At 46.3% G+C, this 17,726-nt stretch overlaps 1 protein-coding gene across 1 annotated transcript in view; it reads left to right on the plus strand.

The window, feature by feature from the left end:
* Window positions 1-10,235: 10,235 nt before the first annotated feature.
* Window positions 10,236-17,726, plus strand: part of abca3b (ATP-binding cassette, sub-family A (ABC1), member 3b) — a 46,526-nt gene continuing 39,035 nt past the window's right edge. Inside the window, exons 1-4 of the mRNA XM_055651458.1 lie at window positions 10,236-10,432; window positions 11,317-11,549; window positions 12,291-12,549; window positions 15,461-15,591. Of these exons, the coding sequence (XP_055507433.1) occupies window positions 11,496-11,549; window positions 12,291-12,549; window positions 15,461-15,591 (444 nt within the window). The 5' untranslated portion in view covers window positions 10,236-10,432; window positions 11,317-11,495. The remainder of the gene's footprint in view (window positions 10,433-11,316; window positions 11,550-12,290; window positions 12,550-15,460; window positions 15,592-17,726) is intronic.

A 17,726-nucleotide genomic window follows, 5' to 3' on the forward strand; every position in this document is an offset into this window, starting at 1 on the left:
CTGATGTGTTGTCCTGTGTTTCATTTGAGGGAGGTTCGCCGTGAGTTCTATCACTAAATCTCATGCTACAGCATGTTTGTCTGTAATCCACATCCCATCGTTTTGGATAAGGAGCAATAGAACCGCCATTGGGAAATAAGAGATCGACTTTGTATTTCCTTGTACAAAATTTGCTTCAATATATATTGGCCATGATGATGTGAAGATGAGAAACAAGCAACAGCAAGAGTCAGCCTTTTGAGCCTACTCTACCTTCCAGCAAGGTCAGAGCTAATCTGCTCCTGATTTCAACTCCATTTTCCCATCTTTTCTCATAATCTTTATGCCCAAAACCTATCTCTGTCTTGAATAGCTGTAATTAATTTGCAAGGCTCTCAGGATAGAGACTGAGAAATGTTCACTGCCTTCTGTAAGAGGAAACTCCTGCCCTCCTTAGCATTCGGTGGGTGATCACTTTATTCTGAAACTCTACTCCTGGCTCTAAAGTAAAGTCCTCAGTGTTTAATTAGTCAAGCCCCCGTTATAATATTCTGTTTCGGTAGAATCCTCATTTGTGTTCCTGGAATTAAACAAATGTTCATGTATTTACTTGCAGTAAACCACAAAATCGAATTTCTGAAAATGAATATTAAATATTGAATCAGAGCAGAACATTCAGAATTTAGACTTAAAACACATATGTTGGCCAGCAAGTGAGGTCATAGGGAATTAGAGTATAATTAGGCCATTCGGCCCATCAGCTCTACTCAACCATTCAATCATGGCTGATTTATCTCTCCCTCCTAACCTTGCCTTCTTCCAATAACCTCAGACCTGTACTAATCAAGAAAGCCTCAAAAAGACTGGCAGTATCATCAAGGACCCACACCATCCTGGCCACAGACTCATCTATCTCCCTGCTACCTGCAGGTAGAAGGTACAGGAGCCTGAAGACTGCAACAACCAGGTTCAGGAATAGCTACTTCCCCGCAGCCATCAAGCTATTAAACTTGGCCCGGACAAAACTGAACATTAATAGCCCATTATCTGTTATTTGAGCTTTATCAGTTTATTTATTCATGTGTGTATATATTTATATAATGGTATATGGACACACTGATCTGTTTTGTAGTCAATGCCTACTATGTTCTGTTGTGCTGAAGCAAAGCAAGAATTTCATTGTCCTATCACGGACATATGACAATAAACTCACTTGAACTTAATCAAGTAATCAAGAATGTCTCAGCTATAACAGTGGTCTTGGCTGGCATGCCTCGTTATTTGGTTGAAATGGCTACAATATTAAAAATTGAATAAATGCCTTTGGGGAGAAATCAAATACTGATTCTATTCCCACAACATCTGTATATTCCCTCCCTCACCCTCCTTTCTGTTATCAGGCAACTGAACCATCCTCTCACCAACTGGAGAGCAGTGCTGACCTCCCATCTACCTCATTGGAGACCTTAGAACTATCTTTAATCAAACTTTACTGAATTTTATCTTGCTCTAATCGTTATATCCTTTATTTGTACATTATCTTTAATTGGACTTTACTTGATTTTATCTTGCTCAAAATGTTATACCCTTTATCCTGTAACTGTACACTACGGACAGCTTGATTGTACAGCCTTTTCACTGACTGGATAGCACGCAACAAAAAGCTTTTCACTGTATCTCTGTACACGTGACAATAAATAAATTAAACTCTCTCTCTCCACTCTCCTTGTCCCTCTTGATTCCTCCCTCTCCACCCTCCTTCCCTGGGCCTAAATGCAACATGTTGTATTTTTGGAAGTCTTTAGTTAGTTTATTGTCACATGTACCGAAGTACAGTGAAAAGCTTTTTGTTGTGTGCTAACCAGTCAGCTGAAAGACCATACATGTTTACAATTGAACAGTCCACAGTCATTAATAAAAGGAATTACGTTTAGTACAAGGTAAAGTTCAATTAAACATAGTATAAGGGTCTCCCATGAGGTAGATAGTAGCTCAGGACTGCTCTCATCAGCAAGGTCACTGTACAGAAGTTGATATGTTATGTTACGGTTGTACTAGACATTGATGAGGCACCATATGGAGTGTTGTTTTCTGTTTGGTCACCTGCTATAGGAAAGGTGCAAGTGCAGAAGAGATTTATGTGGATGTTGCAAGGACTTGAGGGCCTGCACTATAGGGAGAAGTTTGGTTGGCTTGGACTTTATTCCTCGGAACACAGGAGGCTGAGGGCTGATCTTATAGAGGTGTATAAAATCATGAGGGTGTTAAGGTAATAGGTAAGTATTAAACATATAAATGTTGACCTTTCGTCTCGACCTAAAACATCACCCTTTCCTTCTATTCAAAGATTCTGCCCGTCCCGCTGTGTTACTCCAGCATTTTGTTTTTAGAAGACATGGACAGATACATTTGGATAGGAAAGGTTTAGAGGGTCATGGGCCAAACGTAGACAAATGGACCCAGCTTAGACTGGGATAGCTTGGTCGGCATGGGTTGAAGGGCATGCTTCTGTTCTGTATGGCGCCCTAACCTCCTTCCCTCTCCACCCTCGTTTCTTCCATACATTCCACGATGCACTCTCCCCTCCACAGCCGCCGACCGTTGCCCCTTTAATTGACTCTCGCGGGGGGAGGAGGGACTCCGCCCCGCGCCCAGCCTCTTGTGATGTCACTGAGGCGTGAATGACGGGCGGGCGTGGGCCGCGGCTGACGCTGATTGGCGCCGGCGAGCCGAGTGGGCGGGGCGAGGCTCGAGGAGGGAGTCTGGCGGCGGCGTGTGAGGTGAGTGAGGGCGGGGCGGGAGGAACGCGAGGGAAGGGCGAGGCTGAGGTGATGGAGTGAAGGAAGGGCTGTGGGGATGGAGGGGGGGGAGTGGCTAAGGAGATGATGTGAGGGAGGGGCATATAAGGCAGGACGAGGGGAGGGGCGAAGGATGGGAGAGGAGTGATGGAAGGAGGGGTGAGGCAAATATTGACAGGTGCGAAGAATGAGGGAAGAATTGAGTGGAATAATGGGGGAGGGAATGTGAAGGAAGGTGTGATGGTGCAGGGAATTGTGATGAAAAGTGAGGGATGAGCTAGTGATGTGATTGAATGGTGAAGGAGAGGTAGTAGGGAGGGTGGTGAAGGAGGGGGAGTGGAAAAATAAGAGAGAAAGGTGGAAGGAGAGTAGGATGAGGTGTGTAATTCGATGGAGGCAAATGAGGGCCAGGCTGAGGTAGCAGTGGAGGTGGGACTGAAGAGGTTCTAGATTCTTCAACTGTGGGAGGCTGGTTCAATGGTGCTAAGCTGAAAGCTGCAGGACCAAAGTATCCTCTGGTATCTTTGAGCAGGATTGCCTTCTGGCCAACCAGGTGCAGGGATTTCCAGGGTAGGACGGCCATCTCCCACAGTTGGTATTGATGTTCTTTGGATAATGCTCCAGCTCCCAGGATAGTCCCAAAGTCATACGTATCCTTCATTGGGCAGGAAGATCAGACTTGCGGATGATATTACAGGTGCCTCTCACAAGACAACTATTGCAAATAATGGCCAGAGTATTGTTTGCCATTGTGATTGTTTATTGTACCTATATATAAATTTTCAGTGAATGATTTTCAGAGAACAAGAATGTTCTCAGACAATAAACTCATCTGAATCCCGCAATGAAAGTGCAGTCGCTGAACTGAGCATCAGACTGAACTGGTCCAATGTCTCAGCACTTGTGGGTGTTGATGGTGCCAGTCACTGTTTGGTGCTTGGAAGAAATAATGCCACAGTACTAAGAACTGATCAGAAAAGAGTTTAGTGTGGAGGCACTATCAACTTCACAGCTCGTACCAGAGGCAGTAACAGAGCGCATAGGAGAGACAACTGGAGTCACCTGAATGGTGATGTAGGGTTATGCCACACTGACCTTCATCAGTAAGGGCAATGTGTGCAGAAGCTAGGATACATCACAGAAACAGGCCATTTGGCCCAAACCAGCCAACATGCCCCATCCAAACTCGTCTCACCTGCCTGCGTTTGGCCCATATCCTTAAAACCTATCCTATATATGTACCTGTCCAAATGCTTTTTAAATGAGATAGTATCTGCCTCAACCACCTCATTCCATACCTATCGCCCTTTGTGAAATAAAAGGTTGTCCCTCAGGTTCCTATTAAATCTTCCTATTAAGTCTTAAGTTTTCCTGAAAGATGTGGAAATTTGTAGAAGTGGAGATGACAGTGAGCGTTGAGTTTATCGTCATATGCATAAGTGCAGCGAGGAAAAGTGCAATTAATCCATTGCTTGCAGCACATCAAAGGCACATAGACACAAATAGGCACAAATATGTAAATTAGATTTAAATTATACATAAGTTACACAAATTCTATGTAATTCATCCTTCATCCCTTGCCATGCTGAGACTAGATCCACATGGAAAAGGCATCAAGAACCAGGGTGGCGCAGCGGTAGAGTTGCTGTCTCACAGTGCCAGAGACCCAGGATCAATCATGAGTACGGGTGCTGTCTATACGGAGTTTGTACATTCTTCCTATGACCGTGTGGGTTTTCTCCAGGTGCTCCGGCTTCCTCCCACACTCCAAAGACATGGGGGTTTGTAGGTTAATTGATTTCTGTAAAAATGTCCTAGTATGTAGGATAGTATGTACGGATGATAGTTGGTGTGGACTCGGTGGGCCGAAGTGCCTGTTTCCATGCTGTATCTCTAAACTAAACCTGTTAGCTCTTGGAACGCTTTACACAGGAACAGCTGGTCTGACCACATTTTCTGGGTGTTGGTATCAGGAATGTATTTGGTGCCTGGCCCTGCCTCTCTGGTCTGGAATGTAGTTGTTACTGAGAAGATAGTTACCAATTCAGCAGATTGTGTTTCTCGTGGAAGTAGGGTTGCCAACTTTCCCACTCTCAAATAAGGGACAAAAGGTCAAAATAAGGGGCAAATTCCCGACAGCAATTCGTTGAATGACTAGGCCATGGCTGGGTGAATGATGAGTTGGCCCGGGTGCTGGACTGCACACAAAGCCAAGCCCACGGGCCAGCTGAGGTGTTTTGGCCTGGGCGCCAGATTGCGCGCAAAGTCCGGCACCCCATCCAACTCATGAACCGATGATCGGCCATGAGAAGGAGAGATGGTGGTGTCGGCGGTAAGCAAATGTCCGAAGGCCAGACAGCTGGCCTGGCTGCCGACCGACGGGGTCACGGGCGAGGAACTGCTGCTGCACTCCATGGGCTGCACGACGTTGGGACTAGTGAGGCGGGGCCATACGCGGCTCTCCCACCCGACAATCCCCTCGACCCGAGTAGTAGCAGTAAAATACGGGACAAGGGCGGTCCCATATGGGACAAACCAAATATACGGGATGTCCCGGCTAATACGGCACAGTTGGCAACTCTAGGTGGAAGGATGGCTAAAGCCCAACAGTAAAGGCATAAAATGATTACAGGGCTCAATGGTAGATGCAGGAAGAACGTTGTCTGTAGCTGGGGTGTCTACAGCTAAGTGTCACAGACTCCACACTCTCAGAGGGTGGTGAATCTCTGGAATTCTCTAACCCAGTGGATGCTGGAGGCTGGGTCATTGGAGGTATTGAAAAAGGAAGTTGATACATTTGTGAAAGATCAGGAAGTCGAGGATTGTGCTGAACAGGCATAGAAGAGCAGATGAGGCCCAGGACAAATGAGCAGTGATACATTGAATGGTGGGGCAGGCATGATGGACTGAGTGGCCTCATCCTGCTCCTGTTTTCCACTGTTCATATACAGTAAGACCATGACTGTGACAGCAGAGGGGGCCCAACTTGCGAAGCAGGTCATGGCTGGGTGAATGATGAGTTGGCCCGGGTGCTGGACTGCACACAAAGCCAAGCCGGCAGGCCAGCTGAGGACACAAGGAACTGCAGATGCTGGACTCTTCAGTAAACCGCAATGTATTGGACTAACACAATGGGTCAGGCAGCATCTGTGGAGGAGATGATGGTTTGGGAAACATTGCATGTTCATTTCCTCCACAGATGATGCCTGACCTACAGAGTTACTCCAGCACTTTGTGTTTTGCTGCAGAATGAGGCGTGCTTGATGGATCAGGGAATGTTTACAGCTGGCTGATTGAATGAGAGAAAAGTTCAAGTCGTTCCTCTGGTTTGATGTGAATAAAATTGTAATTTTAGATCAGATGCACAGGTTTTGTGACTGGATGAAAGCATGCACTGGTGGTATGGAACTGAACCAGCCCTGTCACTGCACTTGTTGGTGAACCAGATTCTTCAGCCGGTGAGTGTTGCCATGGTTCCTTAATAGACCATGACATCATAGTTTCCGTGAAGAACTCGCTTGAATAATTCCTTGCCCCAGGGGGACACCAGAGACTGCAGATGCTGGAATCTTGAGGGAAAAAACAAATTGCTGAAGGAATGCAGCAGTCAGGCTGCATCTGTGGAGGGAATAGACAAACAAGGTTTTGGGTTAGGACCCTTCTTCAGACCATTCCCTCCACAGTTGCTGCGGACCGCTGTTCATACAGCACTTTTTCTTTGCGCCCTGCCCCTGGGGTTTGGAGACTTATGTTGCTCTTAAGACCTGCTCCCTCTAAACACCTTGGGACGTTGCAGTACTAATGTGGACCAAACTATTTAAGTGGCTGGTGTATCTCTGCGTGGACACGCCAGCAGAACAAGGGAAAGGGATGGGAGATATCGGGGCCAGGAGAGTGTGTGAGAGTGTCAGGACCTGGTCTGAGACTTTTTCCTTGCAACGAAGGAAGCTGAGGAGCGACTTTGTAAAATCATGAGGGGCATGGATGAAGTGGATGATCATAGCCTTTTTCTCAGGGTAGGACTGTCTAAAACTAATGGGCATACTTTTAGGTGAGGGGGGAGAGAGGTGGGTATGTGGAACAAGTGGCCAGAGGAGGTGATGGAAGCAGGAACTATGACAAAGTTTAGCAGACATTTGAACAGGTTCCTGGACAGAAACAATTCACAGGAATATGGGCTAAACGTGGTCAAATAGGACTAGCTGAGGATGCACCTTGGTTGGCTTGGGTGAGTTGGGCCGAAGAGTCCGTTTCCATGCTGTTACCATGCCGTATAAGGCTATGACTATGATCTGCTCCCTGCTTCCAATCAATGTGCTTTTTAGTGGCTCGGTATGCCTGTTGCATCTTTCTGGATCAGTCCACGGCCTAAGTTTGCACAGGGGCGTTCCTTGAGACCAGTGGGCATTGACAATATTGGCAATGGTGATAAGTTATAGGGTCCCTGTGGTGAGTCTAAATTGGCTTAGCTGTCTCTTGGACTGGGTGAGGCAATAAGATACAAAAGGAATGTGAGGGAAAGGTTTTTTTCGACAGAAAATGTTGATGATCTGGGACTCACTGTTGGTAATGGAATCAGAGCTACTGTGATTTATGAAAGGGATTGCATAGGCACGTGAGGGAAATAATTTGCAGGGCTACGGGGATGAAGCAGGGAATGGGATTCTCAGAATACTGCAGGCGGACTCAATCTGGATTTTACGGGCTAAATTATCTCCTTTGGGATTGTAGCAGTTTTCTGATTCTGTAACCGATTGCTGAAACAGTCCTATGGGAATAAGGACTGTTGGCATGCCATCCTATACTGGCTAGGGATTGTTTACATCAACTCCACACTGAGTGGGGATTTGTTGCACAATTCCTGTACATAGAATTAAGACAATACAGAAACAGGCCATTGGGCCAGTCCACGCTCGGTATAACTTAAGTTCATCTTTTCTCATCTAAATTTATCTATGGGGCCTTCTATTCTCTCTCAACGTCCTCAAATGGATAGAAACGTAGAAAATAGGTGCAGGAGTAGGCCATTCGGCCCTTCCAGCCTGCACCGCCATTCAATATGATCATGGCTGATCATCCAACTCGGTATCCTGTACCTGCCTTCTCTCCATACCCCCTGATCCCTTTAGCCACAAGGGCCACATCTAACTCCCTCTTAAATATAACCAATGAACTGGCCTCAACTACCTTCTGTGGCAGAGAATTCCAGAGATTCACCACTCTCTGTGTGTGAAAAATGTTTTTCTCATCTCAGTCCTAAAGGATTTCCCCTTTAAACCTTAAACTGTGACCCCTTGTCCTGGACTTCCCCAACATCGGGAACAATCTTCCTGCATCTAGCCTGTCCAACCCCTTAAGAATTTTGTAAGTTTCTATAAGATCCCCCCTCAATCTTCTAAATTCTAGTGAGTACAAGCCAAGTCTATCCAGTCTTTCTTCATATGAAAGTCCTGACATCCCAGGAATCAATCTGGTGAACCTTCTCTGTACTCCCTCTATGGCAAGAATGTCTTTCCTCAGATATGGAGACCAAAACTGTACACACTACTCCAGGTGTGGTCTCACCAAGACCCTGTACAACTGCAGTAGAACCTCCTTGCTCCTATACTCAAATCCTTTTGCTATGAATGCTAACATACCATTCGCTTTATTCACTGCCTGCTGCACCTGCATGCCTACTTTCAATGACTGGTGTACCATGACACCCAGGTCTCGTTGCATCTCGCCTTTTCCTAATCGGCCACCATTTAGATAATAGTCTACTTTCCTGTTTTTGCCACCAAAGTGGATAACCTCACATTTATCCACATTGTACTGCATCTGCCATGCATTTGCCCACTCACCCAGCCTATCCAAGTCACCTTGCAGCCTCCTAGCATCCTCCTCACAGCTAACACTGCCCCCCAGCTTTGTGTCATCCGCAAACTTGGAGATGTTGCATTCAATTCCCTCGTCCAAATCATTAATATATATCTGCACAACTCACCTTGACCTCTCTTCCTATTCTCACCACTCTTTGGGTAAAGATTGTTCTGAATTCCATGTGGGATTTTTTGGTCACTCTTATGTGGCCACCAGTTCTATTCTTCCCTACAAGTGGAATCCTCTTCCTGACCTCCACACTGGAAGCAAGCCCTTCGGCCCTACGAGCCCACTGAGTGGGGATTGGCTACACAGTCTGTGAATGGGGATTGGTTACACAGTCTGTAAGTTGGGGATAGACACAAAACACTGGAGTAACTCAGCGGGTCAGGCAGCATCTCTGGAGTAAAGGAAGAGGTCGCGTTTCAGGACGGAACCCTTCTTCAGACTGTCGGGAGAGTATGAAAAGGTACAGAACAAATCAGAGATGGTGCCGATGGCTAAGGAGCCCACAATGGTCCATTGTTGGCTGTAGAGGAGGTGATAACGAAGGGATATAAACTGAAACTAGCAGGACAACTAGGGTAGGGGAGGCACGGAGAGGAGGTGAATGCAAGGGTTACTTGAAATTACAGAGGTCATTATTCATACCACTTGCTGCCAAAGCAAAATATGAGGTGCTGTTCCTCCAATTTGCATTTGGCCTCACTCTGACAGTAGAGGAGGCCCAGGACAGGAATGTGTCAGTATGGGAATGAGAAAGCGAGTTAAAATGTTTGGCAACCAGGAGATCACGTAGGCTAAGGCAGAGTGAGCATAGGTGTTTAGCAAAACGATTGCCCAGTCTATGCTTGTTCTTGCCGATATAGAGGAGGATACATCGAGAACAACCGATACAGTAGATATGGTTGGAGAAGCAAGTGAACCTCTGCCTCACCTGAAAGGACTGTCGGGGTCCCTGAATGGAGTTGAGGAAGGAGGTAATGGGACAGGTGTTGCATCTCCTGTGGTTGCAGGGGAAAGTATCTGTGGAAGGTGTGGTTTGTGGGGGAAGGGAAGAGTTAACCAGGGAGTTGCAGAGAGAACTATTTCTTCGGAAAGCGGAAAGGGGTGGAGATGTGACTAGTGGTGGAGGTGGCGAAAATATTGGAGGCTTATGTGCTGTATGTGTCGGCTGATGGGGTGAAAGGTGAGGACTAGGGGGACTCTGTGACTGTTGCAACTGGGGGGAGTGGGAGCGGGAGCAAGAGTGGAGCAATGGGATACCAAGGAGACGCATGTGAGGGCCTCACCTATGATAAAAGAGGGGAACCCCCATTCTCTAAAGAATGAGGACATCTCAGGTGACTTGATATGGAACACCTCATCTTGGGCACAGATGCGACGGAAGTTGGAGGAATAGTGGTGATTGGCTACACAGCTTGAGAGTGGGAATTGGTTACACAGCTTATAAGCGGTGATTGGTTTACAGCTTGTGAGTGGTGATTGGTTACACACCTTGTGAGTGGGGATTGGTTACGCAGCTTGTGAGTGGGGATTGGTTACACAGCTTGTGAGTGGGGATTGGTTACGCAGCTTGTGAGTGGGGATTGGTTACACAGCTTGTGAGTGGGGATTGGTTACACAGTCTCCGACAGAAGTTACCTGTTGACTTTAAACAGTACAGCGACTAAATAAACCAGCCCTGTCCGCAGAGATTAGATCACGGAGCTTTTACCATGCAGTCACTGTGCAGAGACTGACAAACACATCACCTGGCTCAGGTGTTGTGAAGTGAAAAGCAAGTGGTGAAGGTGAGTAGTTTCACTTTTGGAACGATTGATGTATAGACAGCAGCAAATATCTCAGTTTACATTTCAAAGTAACCCTACAGCTTGCACGCACTGGTGAGTCCTGCCAATTTTAAACTGGGAAGTAAAGGCTGAGGGATGGAGGCAGTTTAGAATCGTTTGTGGTGAGTGGATGCCCACAACTGAGGTGAGATTAAGGAATTGGGAAATTGCAGTGAAGTCCGCTGAGGAAAGTGGCGGAAGGAAAGGTATCCATGGAGTTTGGGGAATAAATGGGAAGCTCATACAGGAGTGGGGGAAGGGAATTATGGCACAGGAAGGTTGGGATTCAAATTCTGGTGTGAGTTTTCCCAGGCAAGGCTGACGACAGGATTCAACACAGATCACTGAAAACAAGAAGGGTCTCGACCCGAAACGTCACCTATTCCTTCGCTCCATAGATGCTGCCTCACCCGTTGAGTTTCTCCAGCATTTTTGTCTACCTTCGAAACAAAGAGACTGATGATTTACCATTTTAACATTGTGTTGCTAAGTAACTAATAGTCCTGACAGTTTTGAAGGTGTTTCCTACTACTGCTGCTGAATTCCAATGACCGCGAGTCTGGAACAGTGAGCTTGCCACCAAAGATACCGGGAACTCTCAGCAGATCAGGCAACTCCTGAGGGGAGCAGATCGCAGTTTGGCTCCGAGATCTTTTGCAGAACTGGTTATTTGATTTCTAGGGCAATGCTAGATTGCAGACACTGGAAAATCTGCATCTGAAAAGGGAGTTGACAGTCACTTGTTTGGCAGTCATGGATGTTTCAGTGTAGTAATTGTTCAATATATTTTACGTTATTATGGTGCAAGGCACCGTATAAATGCAAGTTTCTCTGCTTTTGCACAGAGGACCGCTGCCTGGGCCAATGAGGGAACCAGACCATCTCATTCTCGCTGCCACACATCGACACTGATCAGAGTGACTCCCCTCCCAACAGCCTGTGGCAAGGCGTGAAAGCTACCGTCCGATTGGTCACCTTTCCTCCCTGAGGGGTGCAGCAGTCTGGGGTGGTGCCTGAGCTCAGAATGAGCAAAGTTCAGCAGTTTGGGCTGCTCCTCTGGAAGAACTACCTGTTGCAGGTGAGTGGACTAGGGCTGTATTGGAACTGTATTGGCTGTATTGGTGTTGGAACAATGACTGCAGGTTCCGTTTACCCTAAAGGAACAAGTGATGGAGTAACTCAGCGGTTCAGGCAGCATCTTTGGAGAACATCGATAGGTGATCTATTGGGTCGAGACATTTCATCACACTGATTGTGGGGTCGAAGAAAACCCCTCTCCATACAATCATGGGACAGGTTTGGAGGGATATGGACCAAGCGCAAGCAGGTCGGACTAGTGTAGCTGGGACATGTGGCTGGTGTGGGTAGGTTGGGCCGAAGGGCCTGTTTCCACACTGTATTACTCTATGCCTCTAGTAATGTGTGAGAGTGCACTGGTCACACTCGACTGTCCCATGTGCAACTGCTCTATGGGACTTTCTGTTGTCCAGTAAACACTGCAGCACCATTCACACTTCCACTGTCTGACCCTGTTCCATCCTCCTCTCCACAGCTCCCACAGGGAGCTACCTATTGCCGTACTGTTCTTGATGATCTGAAACACACTGGAGCATCTGTCACCCACCCCACATGAACCCCCTAGCCCCAGTAGTGCTTGTGTGACCCCTGCCCCTCACCACCATGTGGCTGCAGATTGTTCCCTCATTGCGGGTGAGAAAGCAGGGACTGGGCGGTGACCTCTGCTGCAACAGAGGCGTTGGATTTAGTATGTGTTTCAGTAATGTCTACCTTTAACAATCTTTCTTTTGTTTCAATGCAGAAACGTCAAGTGTTGGTCACCATTACTGAAATAAGCCTGCCACTTTTATTCACTACAATCCTTATCATTCTAAGACAACGAGTCAACTCTGTCCAATATACCAATGCAACAATATACCAGCCCTTTAAAATTAATGATATCCCATATTTTCCCCAACATCCTTTTGCCAAATGGTATTTGGTTTATATTCCCTCCAATGTGACAGCAGTGGAGACAATCGCCAATTCAGTGAGAGACAGCCTGAGCAGGGTGGTTGGAGGTAAGTTCTACACTAATGGTTGGTGGTCCCTTCTCTGGTGTGGGTCTTCTCTTGTGACATTGATGCTGTAGTTCAGTTGTAAGAACCGTCGGGGAATGAAAGCCGTGCATGTCGAGCAAATGGTAGCTTTAATCACATCCATTGCAGCGTTCCCTGACATTCATTAGACAATTTATAATAGCCGTTAAAACAGTGTCTGTTGTCCCGTTAAAAAGAGACACAATGTGCTGGAGTAACACAGTGGCTCAGGCAGTATCACTGGAGAACATGGATAGGTGACGTTTCACAGAGGGCTGGAGTAATTCAGCGTGACAGGCAGCATCTCTGGAGAACATGAAATGGTGACGTTTCGGGTCAGGACCCATCTTCAGAATGATTGAAGTGAGTGTGGAAACGAGGTGGGCAGTACAAAGCCCGGCCAGTGATAGGTAGATATAGGTAAGGGATAGAGGAAAGAATGTAGGTGCGAGGGGAGGGGAGAAATAGGTGCAAGTCCAGGTGGTGCATGGCTAGAGACAGAGAGGTGGAGGGGCAGGGGGGTGGGGTTGCAGTTATCTAAACTTGGAGAATTCAATAATCTAATATCAATTAGATGGGTCTATGGCATAGACTGAGCAGTATGCAATGTGTAGTCTAGTCGGCAATATCCATTAGTGTATTCTTTAGTTTAAGAAGGAATTGCAGATGCTGGAAAATCGACGGTAGACAAAAATGCTGGAGAAACTCAGCGAGTGAGGCAACATCTATGGAGCAAAGGAAATAGGCAACGTTTCGGTTCTGAAGAAGGGTTTCGACCCGAAACGTTGCCTAGCTCCTTCGCTCCATAGATGCTGCCTCACCCGCTGAGTTTCTCCAGCATTTTTGTCTACCTTCTGTGTATTCTTTAGTATCTACTTGAGCACTCTATGGAGCAGTGTATAATACCCATTACTGCACACTTCAGCATTCATAGGAACAATCTAAAATATCTGCAATCATATCTAAAATTGTAGTATACAGGACTACAGGTGCTGAAAAATCAGAACAGCTGGAGAAACTGCGAGTCTGGCAGCACCTGTGGAGGGAAATGGACAGTCAGTGTTTAGATCAAGACACATCTCAAGGGGAAGGGGCTAGTATAAAGAGGAGGTGGGAAGACTGCATTGTGCAGCAGTATTTAGAAATAAGATGAATCTGTTAGAATATGCCATGTAATTCTCTGGAAGTCAGTGAAGAAGATTTCACTTCATAACTACTTCATACAGTTGTAAAATTTGCTTATCCTTGCATTTCTTCTTGACTCCAGCTATTGCTTTCCGCCTATCTGGTGTCCATGGACAGAGTTCCACAACTCCAAAAAGGATCAACTAATTTTAGGGGTGGCACAGTGGGGGGCAGTGGTAGAGTAGCTGCCTTACAGCGCCAGAAACCCGGGTTCGATACTGACTACGATTTATTTTCTCCCTGTGACCTCGTGAGTTTTCTCAGGGTGCTCCAGTTTCCACCCACATTCCAAAGACATGCAAATTTGTAGATTAATTGGCTTTTGTAAATTGTAAATTGTCCCTAGTGTGTAGGATAGTGCTAGTGTACGGGATGATCGCTGGTCAGGCCAAAGGGCCTGTTTCCACGCTGCAAGTAAATTAATTTGCAAGGATGTCTGTACAGATGGCTTCTGGTAACTAATTTTGAAATGTTTTCAGTGAATTATGACATAACTTCTCTGGGCTTTTTCGTGCACTCAACGTTATTTCCTTTTACCCTGTATCTGTACACTGGATGGTTTGATTGTAATCATGTATAGTCTTTCTGCTGACTGCGTTGCACGCAACAAAAAAGCTTTTCACTGTACCTCGGTACACATGACAATAAACTAAACTAAACAGTAGGTAGATACAGGTGAGGTGGAGTTGATTGGCAGGTAAGAGTCAAGCGTTTAATTGTTATATGTACTGATATGAAACATTGAAATTGTTACTTGTAGTAGCTAAACAGGCCTGTAAACACAATACACTAGATAACACATAATAAATTAAAACATAATAAGTTAATAACTTTAGACTGAAGAAGAGTCCCGATCCAAAACGTCATCTATCCATGTTCTCGTTAGATGCATCCTGACCTGCTGAGCTACTCCAGCCCTTTTTGAGTCTTCAGTAGATTGTTTCCTGCGATGGAGACAAAGAAATTATGAAAGTGGAGGGGGTTGGGTAAAGATTACCGAAATTAATTTGAGAGCCGATTTTGGGTTAGTGGCAAAGTTGATGAGTGCCAGACGTGTGCAGGAGGCTGCAGTCACCACTGCAGATGGAGTTGGAGCCAGAGTGCTGGAGTACCTGGTGCCAGAGTGCTGGAGTACCTGGTGCTGGAGTACGGAGATGGAGTTGGAGCCAGAGTGCTGGAGTACCTGGTGCCAGAGTGCTGGAGTACCTGGTGCCAGAGTGCTGGAGTACCTGGTGCTGGAGTACCTGGTGGTGCCAGAGTGCTGGAGTACCTGGTGCTGGAGTACCTGGTGCCAGAGTGCTGGAGTAAAGGGCCTGTCCCACTTTCCCTAGTTATTCACGAATTCTCCCGAGTTATTCACGAATATGCCAGCCGTAGGCACTCGGGGCACCAGGTAAGTCGGGACGTTTTTTCCAGCCTGATAAAAAATGTCCACGAGTAAAAAAACTGCCCCGAGTACCTGCGGCTGGCATAACGAGCCGCTACGATATATCCACGGACTCCTAGGGCCTCCTACGGACTCGTTATGAACATTCTGCGAGTTTGAAAACTCGGGAGAATTTGTGAACAAATCGGGAAAGTGGGACAGGCCCTTGACTCTGTGGAGGGAATGGACAGACAATGTATCAAATCAAGGCCCTTCTTCAGACTGGTGTTTGTCAGGCCAGGGATAAACCTTGACTCACAGAAAGTTTGCTTTCCTTTGCAGTCCTGGGTTTCCAGAAAGAAGCTCAGTTTGAAGAATTCATAAAATCTGGAGGTGGGATGGCCCAGACGGTATTGGCAGCTCTAGTGTTTGACCATGACTTTAAACATCATGACGAACGCTTACCACTACAGGTACGTTAAAGAACAAGTCCGGACTCTGTCCGTAGTGCTGTACAGAGGAGATATGTCAAAAGAAGACGTGTTAATAATAATAATAATAATGCATTTTATTTGCTGGCGCCTTTCTGGACACCCAAGGACACCTTACAGGACATAAAATCACAATACATTTATCAATATTAAAATCAAGTTGATTAAAAACAAAAAACAAAAAAATTCACAAAAATACACAAAACATTTTAAGTCATTAAAATCAGGGTGAACATGGTGGACGTTATGTCGGGTATGCTAATCTAAACAGGTGTGTTTTTAGTTGTGATTTGAATTGATCGATAGTGTTCAGGTGACGGATGGGAGGTGGGAGAGTGTTCCAGAAAAATGGGGCAGAGCAGCTGAAGGCTCTGGCACTCATGGTGCTGAGTCTAAATGTGGGGACAGTTAAAATTGCAGTTGAGGAGGAACTAAGTGACTGGGAAGGAGTGTATGGTAGCAGCAGGTCAGAGAGGTATTGGGGAATAAGGTGGTGTAGGGCTTTGAAGGTCAGCAGTAAAATCTTGTAGTTAATCCGGTGGTGCACAGGGAGCCAGTGGAGCTGAGTGAGGATGGGTGTGATGTGGTCCGATGATCTGGTGTGGGTGATGATCCGGGCTGCAGAGTTCTGAATGCATTGGAGGCGATGAAGAAGTTTATTGGAGGTGCAAGTGAGGAGGGCGTTGCAGTAATCGATGCGGGATGTGACCAGAGCGTGGATGAGGACTTTTGTATTGTCTTTGGAGAGGGAGGGGCGGAGTCTGGAGATGTTGCGGAGATGAAAGTATGCAGAGCGTGTGATATTGCTGATGTGGGGGCCAAAGGAAAGTGTACTGTCCAGAATGACGCCAAGACTTTTGACATGGGAGGAGGTGGGTATGGGTGAGCCATCAACTGAAATGGTGAACGGGTGGGTTTTGGAGAGTGTGGACTTTGAGCCAATTAGCATAATTTCTGTTTTATTTCCATTGAGTTTTAGAAGGTTGAATGACATCCAGTTGTTGATAGCTTGAAGACAGGTGGTGAGGGCAGTTGGAGGAAGGGAGGTGTTTGGTTTTGTGGAGAGGTAAAGTTGTGTATCATCGGCGTAGCAGTGAAAATTGATTCCAAAATGAAGGAGAATATTGCCAAGAGGTTGAATATAGATGATAAGAAGCAGTGGCCCCAGCACCGATCCCTGAGGAACACCATGGGTGGCTGTGGCAGTTGTGGATGTGACTTTATTTCCCTGGATGAACTGTTTTCTGTCGTGTAGATAGGACCTGAACCAAAGTAGTGCATTGTTGTTGATGCCGGTGGCAGATAGACGTTCCAGAAGAATTGGGTGGGAGATGGTGTCAAAGGCTGCTGTGAGGTCGAGGAGGATCAGGATGGACATGTGGCTGCGAGAAGGAGATCATTTGTAATTTTTACCAAGGCTGTTTCAGTGCTGTGATTGTGGCGAAAACCAGACTGAAATGGTTCATAGAGGTTATTGTTTTGAAGGTGGACTTGAAGTTGTGTCGCTACTGTCCTTTCCAGAAGTTTAGTGACGAATGGGAGGTGGGAGATGGGGCGGTAGTTATTTGGATTGTTTGGATCAGAACCTGTTTTTTTTAAGAATCGGGGTGACAGAAGCTGTTTTGAGAGATGTAGGGACAGTTACAGTTGATAGGGATGAGTTAATTATGGACGTTATGATGGGTGAGATAGAGGGCAGACAGGATTTAACCAGGACAGTAGAGATGGGATCAAGCAAGCAGGAGGAGTTCTTGGACTTGGTGATGAGTTTAGTTATTTCTTCGACTGTTGGAAGCTGGAAAGTAGATAGAGTGGGGAGTCCAGTGTGGAAGTCAAGGGTGGGCTGTTGTGAGCAGAAACTGAGAAAGAGTTCAATTGGTGATGAATGCTGGTGATTTTGGTACTGAAGAAGTCCAAAAACGTATTACACTGAGCAGTGGAGGTGAGGTGATTCGAGGTTTCAGGAGGCTTAGTGGAGAATAAAGTCCGAGTGTTATTTTCACTGTTGTTGATGATGTTGGTTCCTCCAGGCCGTCTGTTCTCTCAGGACCTCTGAGATGTTCTTCTGGCAATTAAGTGCTCTGCAGTGCTTTGCAGTGCTTGCATGAACTCTCTCC

Source organism: Leucoraja erinacea, chromosome 20, assembly GCF_028641065.1.
Source record: "Leucoraja erinacea ecotype New England chromosome 20, Leri_hhj_1, whole genome shotgun sequence".
Classification (NCBI taxonomy): domain Eukaryota; kingdom Metazoa; phylum Chordata; class Chondrichthyes; order Rajiformes; family Rajidae; genus Leucoraja; species Leucoraja erinaceus.